Source organism: Camelina sativa, chromosome 18 (assembly GCF_000633955.1).
Source record: "Camelina sativa cultivar DH55 chromosome 18, Cs, whole genome shotgun sequence".
NCBI classification, from domain to species: domain Eukaryota; kingdom Viridiplantae; phylum Streptophyta; class Magnoliopsida; order Brassicales; family Brassicaceae; genus Camelina; species Camelina sativa.
In genome coordinates, this window is record NC_025702.1 from 19,199,498 (window position 1) to 19,212,877 (window position 13,380).

A 13,380-nucleotide genomic window follows, 5' to 3' on the forward strand; every position below is an offset into this window, starting at 1 on the left:
TTTGATTGGATGCTGAACCATAACTAATGCAGTAACGGAGGGCATATGCCCAAAAAACATTAATATTCAAATCTTATAATCAAACTTTTATTCTATTAACAAATTCTAAGTTTCTAACTTTCAAATATTTGACAGAAAACTAAAATTAATACATTATTTTTGATGAACGTTTGAATGATAATAATATTCATGGATCATTCGATATATCAGATTGAAGAATTTTTGTTTGTAGAATTTTCCACACGAACTCATTAAAACTTGATTGTGGCTTTGATCGGTGACAAAAACAAAGCTTTACTATTTGTACAGTTTTGATTTTTTACCAATCACAAAAATTTTACCAAAAACTTTATTAAAAGCTTTACTCTCAGATTTTTTTTGTACAATTTTATGTACAACTTTTTCTTACAGTTTTGCATTATTCCGTAAAAACTTACAGCTTTAGCTTACAGTTTTGGTTATGTTGCCAATCAGACCATATGTAGTACCTAGCGAGATGGCGGTATATACAAAGTCAAATCCAAATGTGCATCCGTGGAAAAAAATTCCATAGTTTATTGCCGTATTCTAAGATTCAATTCGAAGACTATCATCTATCAACATCAAAAAGGTTCTCTTCAACTCTTATTTCTTATATCTTTTATTTTATAATATTACAAAAATCATTTAATTTTACGTCATAGTATGAAAGCAGAATTTTGTAGTTTTCTCTTCTTCTTGTTTGCCACTAGTTTAGTACTACTAATCACAAAAAAAAATTAACAAAAAAGTCTAATTGGTTCACATCGTATCATATAACGAGACGACAAAAAAAAAAAAAAAAAAAAANTATCATATAACGATGTACATACACTTCATATAGTTGACTCATTAAAGAATAAAGATCCAAACAATAATTCAATTAAAATATGATAAAAAAACTTATCTTTATTTTCCAAAAAAAAAAACAATATTGTCTATTATAAAAAGAGAGAGATATGGTTCTCTTGTCAGTCTCACACATAAAGATTTCTCGTCTTACCACAGCTCTCTCTCTCTCTCTTAACTCAAACACAGTGCCTCTTCACCGGAATGGTCATCGCCGACGAATTCTCCGATGAAGACACATCCCCAATTGAAGAAGTCCGTCTAACGGTAACAAACACAGACGACCCGACACTACCGGTTTGGACGTTCAGGATGTGGTTCTTGGGTCTAATCTCATGTTCCCTCCTCTCGTTCCTCAACCAGTTCTTCTCGTACCGAACCGAACCGCTAGTAATCACTCAAATCACGGTTCAGGTCGCTACACTCCCAATCGGTCACTTCTTGGCCAAAGTGCTTCCCAAAACCCGGTTTGGGTTACCAGGCTGTGGATCCACCCGGTTCTCGTTGAACCCGGGTCCGTTTAACATGAAAGAGCACGTTTTGATATCGATATTTGCGAATGCGGGTAGTGCGTTCGGATCCGGGTCGGCTTATGCCGTTGGTATCATCACAATTATAAAAGCTTTCTATCGCAGGGATATCTCTTTTGTCGCCGGTTGGCTCCTCATCATCACTACCCAGGTTTCACTTTTTAATCATTTAATCAACTTGTTAATTATATACTAGCTAGTATTCTATAGTTAATATTTACTTTACCGAACGTCACCAAGTAACTACAAGATAACAATAAAACGAGCTGATAGATTATGACATTTCAATAAATTTACATGTCTTACTATTGATACTGAAATAAGTAACTTTTTAACTTCTTCAGTATTTATTTATATTTTAAACAGCATGATTTCGCTAGGAAACAAAAAAAAATTGCATGAAATATAGGTAGAGACTTTTTGGTTTAAAAGGGAAATTTGTCGGTTTGGGTTATATCATCAACGATGCCCCATTCTTGATTGTTTATTTCATTATTTAAATGTTATCGATGTGTAATTGATGTGAAGTGTTACACAAATATGGTAGGTGTTGGGATATGGATGGGCCGGTTTGCTTAGGAAATATGTGGTCGAACCAGCTCACATGTGGTGGCCTAGCACTCTGGTTCAAGTCTCATTGTTTCGGTGAGTTTTCTACGTACTCTTTAAATTTGATGAGGTTACTAATTATTCCATTTAAACTGATAAAGCTACATAATATGCGGGAGAAAGCAACTCAATTACGATTACTTTTATTAATTTTAGTCTTAAGCCCAAAGTAAAAACATTTTTGTTCTTTGCATCACGTACAGCGTGTCGAATAGTATAAATACAAGCCTATCCATATCTCTTTTCCCCAAAAACATTCTAAAGATTTCTTTGAAAATATTTATAGCAAGATTTAGCTATTCGAGTTCGGAGCATTCGAGTTTTGACTCCATTCGCAGGAGCGCTCCCATTGACTTTCCTATATTATTTTCCAATTTTCGAACTATTTTCTTTTGTAAATTTAAACTTCTCTCATCGATTTGGTTAGGATTGATGCATAACGTACATGCATATAGCATATATGATGGTGTTCAGAAATAAAAAGAGTGGTTTATTTCATAATAGGTCAATATAGAAAATAAATTGCTCTCTATAATAGAATAACACTAGCCAAAATTATGGTCCACGCTTGTGGGCTATCCTTTGATCGATCATGACCACTTCGTAGTTCTTATCCATTTCTACAAGATTGACCGAAGGCATAACATACACAATAATGAAGTATTCAACATTTTCGTTGAAGATGGATATTGATATCTATCATAACTTTTCCTAATTAAGTGTTCAATATGAATCCACGTGACTACGTGAGTCAAGCTGTAGACATGGCGGGATTTTTGCGGCTACGTGAGTATGAAACATTGAAACTTTACTCCTTCACTCAGTGGTCCACAAGATTAATAAACACTTTCACATTTCATAACCATGACGAAGGAAAAGATGTATATATACGTTAACGGTCAATAAAAATAAATCATGTTTAAGATGAAACACGCTATCGTTTTATAATTAAGTTTTATAATTCTTTTTTTTTTCTTCTCGACAAACTGAGTTTTTGAATTTACAATAACAATAAATGGAGTTAATTGTTTAATCTGTGGTTGTAGTGGAGGTTGCACATGGTGGGTCTATGCGTATGTATAATCAATGGAAAGACTTTGAAAATTTTAGATGTTGACAACAAATTCATACTATCTAATTATACTAGTGATGACTAATTAATTATATGTATACTGTAGATAGTAAAGTGGTTTCCACAAAATTAGGGGAACAGTTTCTAATTCTAATCATAACTTTAAGAAGAAGTAGATAGTGACATTAAAAACGTAGTCAAAGTCCTACTAACGCGTCGTAGACTTTCAAAAGCCAAAACTTCCAACTTATCACAATATGTCAATATATCACCACACAGTATATTTCGTCACTAACTCAAAATATACACGCACGATTGTAGCAATATAGAGTAATAAATCCAATTCTTTTTGGTTAATGAATTTTCTATAAGCATTTGAATTTGATAATAATCCATATTTGCTTATAGATATTACAAGTGAGTTTACTCTCCATAACAGCTATATTATATTTCACATAGCGGCTTGTTTTAAAATAAAATTAAAAATTGCATGGATAGGGCATTGCATGAGAAGGACGACCAAAAGATGACGAGAGCAAAATTCTTTGTCATAGCATTAGTTTGCAGTTTCGGATGGTACATAGTCCCTGGCTATCTCTTCACAACACTCACAAGCATCTCATGGGTTTGTTGGGCATTTCCAAGATCAGTCACTGCTCAACAGATCGGTTCGGGAATGAGAGGTCTCGGTCTTGGAGCCTTCACACTCGACTGGACTGCGGTTGCCTCTTTCTTGTTCAGTCCACTTATCAGCCCCTTCTTCGCCATCGCTAACGTTTTCTTCGGTTATGTTCTCTTGATCTACATCGTGTTGCCTATAGCCTATTGGGGATTTGATTCTTACAATGCTACGAGGTTTCCTATATTTTCGTCCCATCTTTTCACATCAGTTGGCAAAACATACGATATTCCTGCGATCGTGAATGATAAATTTGAGCTCGATTTGGCTAAGTATGAGCAACAAGGAAGGATCAACTTGAGCATGTTCTTTGCTCTTACCTATGGGCTTGGTTTCGCCACCATTGCTTCTACACTCACTCACGTAGCTCTCTTCTATGGCAGGTAAAGTAAGCAACATAAATGTGTTTCGTAACTGCCAAAGTGATATATATGTGATCAATCATTTATTTGTTTTTGATGCATCTACAGAGAAATTATAGAGAGGTTTCGAGTTTCATATAAAGGCAAAGAAGATATACACACGAGGTTAATGAAGAGATATAAAGACATACCTTCATGGTGGTTTTACTCGATGTTGGCAGTTACACTACTTATCTCTCTTGCGTTATGTGTTTTCTTGAACGATGAGGTTCAAATGCCTTGGTGGGGACTTGTGTTCGCAAGCGCGATGGCTTTCATCTTCACCCTCCCGATAAGCATCATAACGGCAACAACTAACCAAGTAAGCAATATTAATTCATGGGTAGCTTATACTGCAAGGAACGGCCCTATTCATTTGTTTATCTGTTTTGTAGACACCGGGGTTGAATATAATAACAGAGTACGCAATGGGACTCATTTACCCGGGACGACCTATCGCAAACGTATGCTTCAAAGTCTACGGATATATGAGTATGGCACAAGCTGTCTCTTTCCTAAATGACTTTAAACTTGGTCATTATATGAAGATCCCACCAAGATCCATGTTCTTGGTCCAATTCATCGGTACAATTCTTGCGGGAACAATCAACATAACGGTCGCATGGTGGCAATTAAACTCTATCAAAAACATATGTCAAGAGGAACTTCTACCTCCCAACAGTCCATGGACATGTCCTGGTGACCGTGTTTTCTTCGATGCATCTGTCATTTGGGGATTGGTCGGACCAAAACGGATCTTCGGTTCTCAGGGAAACTATGCTGCCATGAACTGGTTTTTCCTTGGAGGCGCGTTAGGACCAGTCATAGTGTGGTCATTGCACAAAGCGTTCCCAAAACGTTCTTGGATTCCACTTGTGAATCTCCCTGTTCTTCTAGGAGCAACCGCAATGATGCCACCAGCTACTGCGGTGAACTACAATTCATGGATATTGGTCGGGACAATATTCAACTTGTTTGTGTTCCGGTACCGGAAAAGTTGGTGGCAGAGGTATAACTATGTTCTGTCAGCGGCTATGGACGCCGGTGTAGCTTTCATGGCGGTTTTGTTGTACTTCTCGGTGGGGATGGAGGAGAAGAGTTTGGATTGGTGGGGAACAAGAGGTGAACACTGTGATCTAGCTAAGTGTCCAACCGCTAGAGGAGTAATTGTTGATGGTTGTCCGGTTAAATAATTTTAGGCTGTCATGGGTGTGTGGCAAGAATGTATGATACAGCGTAACATTAATAAACAAAGTAACTAAAAACTTCAAAACAAACGATATATATAGTCCAACTACAACCGTAGCAAAGAAATTAATTATTCTTACAAGATTTGGTTTCAATATACAAATAGCAACTTCTCCTTCCTACATGGTTCAACTCAAAACAGAGGAAATTAATGACATAAAATACATACATGCAGTGGCCGATCTAGAAAAATATATTGTATGAGGCACAAATGATATATAATAAAAATATTAAAATTATATAATAAAACATATTAAATATAATATATATTTTTGATAATTTGAAAGCATATTTTGCATCTTTAATTAGCCAAAAATTTATAAGTATTTTTCTATTGGTAAAGAAAAATATTTTTTAAAAAAATAAGTAGACAAATGCACAATTACAAACTTACTATTGACTATAAAAAATAATTAAAATTACTTATCTAACCATATCACACAAATTAAACCCTAAAATAACAAATTAATTTAAAAATTATAATAAATTGTAGTGTTACTAATTAACTGGTTTTACCATCAATTTTCAATTAATATATATGTATATCATACATCAAAAAATACTAATTAACTTTTTAAAAAATAAACTGGAAATAGGAAAATTAAATAAAAATAAAAGCATTTAATTTTGTTAAAGAAAGATAATTAAATAGAATAAAGAAGATCCCAAATGCATTGGTAACAAAGACATAGAACAAGTATAAAATTAACCCAAAAAAAAGAGAAAAATAAATAGTACAAAGGGGGAAAAGAGATTTGAACTCACGACCATTTAATGTCACATGGGGGCCTATTTACCAAATGAACTAAAGGATCAACGTGAAATAATGTTAATGGTTAATTTTTAAAAAGTAGTCTGGGGCACGTGCCCCACCCGCCCCTGCATACATGAGATCTAAGTGTAGAAAGAGATGCATCCATATATAATATTTAGATCAGTGTATATAGTTCAGGATTGATTTTCTAACTTCCTCAAGGTTTTGCAGTTTTCATATATAATCAATCATCTCACAGATTACATTGTCATATTATAAAACGGGATTATATTCAACGAAAACAATATGTAGTAAACCTATCTACATAATAACCAATAAACACACATATATAAGATGGTGAAGTAGTGAGATATACAATAACCAATACCAATATACGAGAATAGATTTTCGAGTTCACTTCCTCCAGAAAGCTTGTGCCTTGTCCCTTGATGCCTTGTCACCCTGACGCAATCCATACTCTCTTCTCTCTCTCTCTATCTCTATCTCTCTCTCAATATGACAATGATCCCATAGTTCACTAAAAATGCATGTATGTATATGGTGTTGTGTGTGTATCCTGTATAGTTAAACTACAAATATATGTGCGCATAAGTTATCAATTATGTAGAAGTGATAACCTTCAATTCTTTGTCCTTTTATTAAGTCTACTTACTTTTGTTCGGTTACTTTTTTTTTAAGGATTGATTTTTATAAAGATTGTTTTTTATCTCTTCTCGGAGAGGCAGCTTAGAAAGTGTAAACTGTTATGTTCTTCTACAAAATAGTTGTGGAGCCGTAAGTTTTTAGATGTAGAATATATAATATATCCTAGGATCAGACTGCAGGGTACTATATTCCAATTCGAGAGTAAGACGACAGCAGTAAAAAAATATTTTGTGAACACAAATTAATGAATTTACCGACAATAGATAAAATGGTAAAAGGAACTTTTGACAAAATAGAGAGAAAATTCGGTGTTTGAGAGAGGATCCAAAGGTTTCGAATGATTTTTATAAAGGAACTCGAAGGTTTCAAACTGGGAAAAGCACACTGGGGTTGGGACTCAGATCATTGGGCAAGGGGATTGACTGAGAGATTTTCATGGTTTTGCTTTTCATTTATTTTTTTATACATATAGTTATATCTCATAATTATATATATATAGCTATATTTCATAGTGCAGTGACAGAAGGTAAGTCTATTTGTAGAAAATACCATCCCACACGGGTCTTAAAACTTATCTACACAATGTTTTTCTAAACAGGAGATGATTTCATATATGTTGTTGGCCTAAACCATTTGGTGTGGAATTCTACATATCATATACCACATATCAAGATCAGGCTGGTAAAGCTATAAATGTGGACTTCGTAAGGGACCATTGGTTGGATTTTGAAAGCTTGCGTAACCAAAATTTTTAAAAACAGAGTTTGATTTTGGTATACGAAAAGCAAACATATAGAAATACATTTGATTAATGCATATATCACATGGACTTGTCTTGTTTTTTTTATATATATTTGGTGTGTTGTCTTTCTAATAACATCCAATGAGAGTTTGATGGATGAGACAGATAAGAGTTTTTGGATGAACAGTATCTTTAGTTTTAGGGGTACTCGAGGTCTTTGATTCTTTTGCTTGCTTGCATCAGCTATGTATGTGTCCATAGTCACTCCCTCTTTGTCAATATCCATCTTCTCAACTCTCCTTCACTTTCTCCTTGTCTGTTCTCTTGTAATCTATTAGTAAATGAATTGAAAATTAATCTTAACATAACATAATCACTGATATGGTATAACATTATCACTAATATAACATAATCTTAGCGTAACATAACCACTAACATAACATAACATTAATCTTAAGATTAATCTTAACATAATCTGAACAAACCATTCAATCACTAATATGGTATCCTAAATAAGTGTTACGGAATCTTAGCTATCCGATTACTATATCGACTGACTAATCTAGATCCTGAATACATGTAATCTTAATAATTTAGTGACTAATCTTTAACTATCATAACTAGTTATGGTATATCATAACTAAGTCATGACTTGTTACGGAATCTTGCTATTCAACTACTATGCGTTTTGGTCACCATGGGATCGTTTGAAGTCGTTATATTGAATTCATATACTTTATATAATTTTTGCACAGCATTTGTTCAGTTTAAATATCATTTGTTACAAAACACATTTACATAATAAATGGGGTTAATTTTTTTTAGTGATGGTTATGATATGAGAAATTAAAATAAATTTTATAATAATAAAAAATTACTAGATTACAACAAAATAATTTTTTGTCTTCCTTCCTTCAGGCAATAGACTTGACATTAAAAGAAATTACTAGATTACAATTTAATTGTTTATTCCAATTATTAAATAAATTTTAATTTTATGCAATTTAATTTATTGGAGTATAACTAAAATTTTTATCTTAAAAAGGTAAATTATATCTAATATATATTTTAATTAGTTTTTATAATAATAAAAAAATAACAAAAACATTTATAAAAAACTAAACAAGTAATAAAATTTCACAAATTTTGTTTTCTGTATTTAGTTAGTTTTCCTTATTTCCTTAAATATGTACATTAATATTTGGAAACATATCTTTTTTATAATTAATTTTCCAATGTTGTTGATACGTGTCCAAATCTGCATCTATCATCGACAATTTCTGGGTTATTCATGGTTAGTATATATATACCTTGAGTGACAAGGAAATTCGTATCTCCAAACAATTCCTGTAAGGTTTTCTTCTTACTTGTCTCGACATCGGCTTTATACGTTCTCGCAAGGCTTTATCTTTTCTTCTTATTTGGGTTTGCAGTTCCGGATATGGACATGATCAGTCTACTTCCAGATGACTTGCTATTGCGATTACTGTGGCTTCTTCCAACAAAAGACGTCATGGCCACAATGCTTGTCTCGAAAAGGTGGCAGTCTCTTTGGTGTTTAGTGTCAAGGATTGAGCTCGATGATCTCAAGTATCATAATGATGATGCCGACTATAAGAGCTTCACAGAGTTTGCTTACAGGACTTTGATGAAAAACAAGTCGCCGATTCTAAATTGTTTGGTTCTCTACCTTGGTCCTAAGTGTCACCCTGTGGATGTTGGGATATGGATCGATACTGCGATTTCTCGCCGCATGCGTCGGCTCATAGTTATAATCCGGCCAGGGCCACCAGTCAATTTGCCGAGTAGCCTATACACATGTGAAACATTAGAGGACTTAAGGATCGCAAATTGCCTTTTTTCGGATGTTTTTTGCAGCCTTCCGTTTCTCAAGAGTTTGTCTCTTAAGATGATGGGTTACACATGTCTTCATAAGCTTTTACACGGCTGTCCTAATCTTCAGTTTCTTCGAATGTCGGCTGTGATAGACGAAGAACACGAGGGTGAAGACATCACTATCGCTTTGCCTTGTTTACGACATTTAGATTTATGGGACTCGAGAGACAAGAGCAAGGGCGGTGTGTATATATGATAGAATGCCCTCGCCTTGAGTACCTTAAGATTGTCGATGATGTTGTCTACGACTCTCGTCGAATTGAGAATATGCCCAATTTGAACGAGGCGCATGTTGACATCACTCAAGGAGTTACTCACAGGTTTCTGAGAGCTCTTGCTTCAACCCGCCGCCTTTATTTATGTGTATCACTACACTCAGAGGTCCCTAGTATGGTCATCTGCTTCTATCGGCTTGTTCATCTCGAGCTAAGTACATGTGCGCAAGGTTGGTGGGAGCTTCTCACTCAAATGCTCCAAAATTCTCCCAAACTAGCATCTCTCAAACTCACTGATGAACATGAGCTTCATTTTCCTAGTGAAGAAACTCCAGATTGTTGGAAGCAGCCGAGTTCTATTCCCGACAGTCTTGAAACTTTCGCATGGATCGGTAACAAAGGCAGACGAGGAGATTCAGAGGTGGCGAACTTCATCATAAGGAATGCTACACGTTTGAAGACTGCAACTTTCTTGCCACAATCCAATGATGTTGAAGCCAAATATAAGATGCTCAAGGACTTGGTATCTCTGACTACGCCTTCAATTCCGTGTCAGCTTCTTTTCGACTGAAAAATTACACAAGAAACAGCAGAACAAGTGCAAGACAAAACTGACTCTCTTTATCTCTCTCTTATTTTGGTTGTCCTTTAAAGGTTTAAGAATATTCTAAATGTAAATCGCAGGCTCACAAAAATTTTTGTATAAAAGGAAACATATTCAAAGACACCTACCTGCTTAAGCTTTGGTCATTGCACAAAGCGTTCCCAAAACGTTCGTGGATTCCACTTGTGAATCTCCCTGTTCTTCTAGGAGCAACCGCAATTATGCCTGCAACCGCGGTGAACTACAATTCGTGGATATTGGTCGGGACGATATTCAACTTGTTTGTAATTCCGGTACCGGAAAATTTGGTGGCAGAGGTATAACTACGTTCTGTCAGCGGCTATGGACGGATGGACGCCGGTGTAGCTTTCATGGCGGTTTTGTTGTACTTCTCGGTGGGGATGGACGCCGGGAGCAGGCCAGATTCTTGAAGTAAGCAAGGAGAGGGCCAGCAATAGGCAAAGTATCGAGAGGGAAGTCGTCTAGAAATTGACGAAGCGTCTGTTGGGCAGAAGCAGTAATAGCGTGAGCGTGTTGCCCACATCGAAGACATTGAATCCAAAACAACACGGCAAAGTAAAGGCGGATGATGTATGGGTGATACTCGGCGCAGTCGCGCAGAAAGTAGGAATTACCAACGAGCAGCTCATTCATGTGATGGATAATGAAATCCATAAAGAGGGCGCTCGGAGTGTAAGACGAGTTAGCCTTACGAGCATTGTAGTTAACTTTCAAGCCTATGTAAGGCTTGACCATATCGGAAGACGCACTGGGAATGAAGCCAGAAGAAGCGTCAGCCACGCTCTTAGGAGCAGGAGGATGTTGGTGGGGGGGCAGCGGAAAAGACAGGCTTCATAATAACTTCAGACACTGAAGAAGTAGAAGAGTCGGGCTTCTTTAGGATTTAAGGGATCGAGGGAGTCGACACCACCAACGAATAAGCTTCTATAAACCCAATTTTAATCCTAAACCGATGTAAAAATCAAATCCAAAACCGAAGTGGAAATAAACCGGATTTATTTATATCAACCCGAACCGGAACAAATTACCGGTTTAGCCGCGTGTGTCTTCTTCGTGTGAATCGATGGAGTTGGGATCCAGACGAATCTACACGACGATGCCGTCGAAGCTCCGATCCTCACTTCTTCCACGTATTCTACTCCTTTCTCTCCTCTTACTCCTCTTCTATTCCTTACTCCTTCTCCGCCGTCCGATCGCTTCTTCGAACCTCGTCTCTCCTCCGCCGTGCGATCTCTTCTCCGGCCGATGGGTCTTCGATCCAGAAACTCCGAAACCGTTGTACGACGATACTTGTCCTTTCCACAGAAACGCTTGGAATTGTTTACGGAACAAGCGAGAGAACATGGACGTTATCAATTCATGGAGATGGGTGCCTAATGGTTGCGGGTTGAGTCGAATTGACCCGACCCGGTTTCTAACGATGATGAGGAACAAGAATGTTGGGTTTGTTGGGGATTCTCTGAATGAGAACTTGTTGGTTTCGTTCTTGTGTATACTTAGAGTGGCTGATCCGAGTGCTGTGAAGTGGAAGAAGAAAAAAGCTTGGCGTGGAGCTTACTTCCCTAAGTTCAATGTCACTGTTGCTTATCACAGAGCTGTTCTCCTCTCTAAGTATCAGTAAGATTGAAATCTAGTATATTATTAGTTCTTTTGATTAGATATTGAATTCAGTCTTAGGATTTTGGGTTTTAGATTACCAAATTGTAGGCTTGATATGTGGTTTTTTGCACAATGTCTTAGAATCTTGTGAGGAAATTCAGATTACTTCTTCAGTTTACTGGTCATTACTGAATTATGAAGCTCTTAGAGTTGAAAGTTGAAAGCATAATGTATGTGTTCTTTTTATATGTTGAATTTAGTTCTTCTAAACTGATATGATAAAAGGTGGCAGCCGAAGTCCTCTGCGGAAGCCAATCAAGATGGAGTGAAAGGAACATATCGAGTTGATGTTGACGTTCCTGCAAATGAGTGGATCAATGTCACTAGCTTCTATGATGTTCTCATTTTTAACTCTGGCCATTGGTAAATTAATTATCTCCTTAACTTTGTGCATAATGCTTGTAACTTTGTGGAGAAATTATTCAGAGTAGTTGGATGTGGTTTTTGGGTTTAGGTGGGGTTACGATAAGTTTCCTAAAGAGACACCTCTAGTCTTCTATCGAAAGGGAAAGCCGATAAATCCTCCTCTTGATATATTGCAAGGATTTGAAGTAGTTCTTCAACATATGGTTTCTTATATCCAAAGAGAAGTACCAGAAAAGACCCTCAAGTTCTGGCGTTTGCAATCACCAAGGCACTTTTATGGTGGTGATTGGAACCAGAATGGAAGTTGTTTACTCGAGAAACCACTCGAAGAAAACCAGGTATGCCAACGAGCTTAACCGAGCTAGTCCTTGCTTCTTTCTCTGGATTCTCCTGAAAGATGACGGATAATATTCTTTACTGATTGAATATATTTGCATTCTGATATAAAAATGATGCTGATGCTAAGACCTAGACAGCTTGACTTGTGGTTTGATCCCAGGAACAATGGAGTGAACAAAGAAGCAAGAAGGATTAACCAAATCATCAAGAATGAGTTGCAAACCAAAAAGATAAAGTTACTTGATCTGACCCATCTAAGTGAATTCAGAGCAGATGCTCATCCAGCTATCTGGTTAGGGAAGCAAGACGCGGTGGCAATATGGGGACAAGACTGTATGCATTGGTGCCTACCTGGCGTTCCGGACACATGGGTCGATATCTTATCAGAACTGATCCTCACTAACTTTTAAACAGAGTGAAGAAAGACCCTGTCAGAGTCTGAGAACAGAGAGACTTGCTTGGGCATATTGAAACCTCAAACGTCGGAAAGGTTCCACCTTTTGAACTGTAAATGATTCATATTTTGATGAAATTTTGTAGTAAGATTTCTTTGTTCCTTATTTCAAGACACACCTTCACAAAGCACAAACATTTAAATTGCATAGAGTTGCTTGTAAATGACTGTTTCCATGAAGTTAATATCTTCCTAATTGGTGGTGTTGAAACTAACTGCAAAGAAGCTCTAATATCTCGAAAGGTTCCACCTTTGGAC

At 36.3% G+C, this 13,380-nt stretch overlaps 3 protein-coding genes across 4 annotated transcripts; all 3 read left to right on the forward strand.

The window, feature by feature from the left end:
• LOC104762603 (oligopeptide transporter 4) lies at positions 1,072-5,435 on the forward strand. Its single transcript, XM_010485927.2, has 5 exons — positions 1,072-1,548; positions 1,945-2,042; positions 3,577-4,140; positions 4,228-4,480; positions 4,554-5,435. Exons 1-5 carry the CDS (start codon positions 1,072-1,074, stop codon positions 5,349-5,351), a joined length of 2,190 nt encoding a protein of 729 aa, XP_010484229.1. The 3' UTR covers positions 5,352-5,435.
• LOC104763665 (F-box/FBD/LRR-repeat protein At4g26340-like) lies at positions 9,554-10,563 on the forward strand. Its single transcript, XM_010487011.2, has one exon. The coding sequence runs from the start codon at positions 9,618-9,620 to the stop codon at positions 10,248-10,250; it is 633 nt and encodes a 210-aa protein (XP_010485313.2). The 5' UTR covers positions 9,554-9,617; the 3' UTR covers positions 10,251-10,563.
• On the forward strand, positions 11,361-13,318 carry LOC104762604 (protein trichome birefringence-like 12). 2 transcript variants are annotated; one of them, XM_010485928.2, is made up of 4 exons: positions 11,361-11,921; positions 12,189-12,326; positions 12,418-12,667; positions 12,806-13,318. In XM_010485928.2, exons 1-4 carry the CDS (start codon positions 11,368-11,370, stop codon positions 13,076-13,078), a joined length of 1,215 nt encoding a protein of 404 aa, XP_010484230.1. In that variant the 5' UTR covers positions 11,361-11,367; the 3' UTR covers positions 13,079-13,318. The 2 variants fall into 2 exon arrangements, with proteins under 2 accessions (XP_010484230.1, XP_010484231.1); XM_010485929.2 differs by having other exon boundaries at positions 12,829-12,986.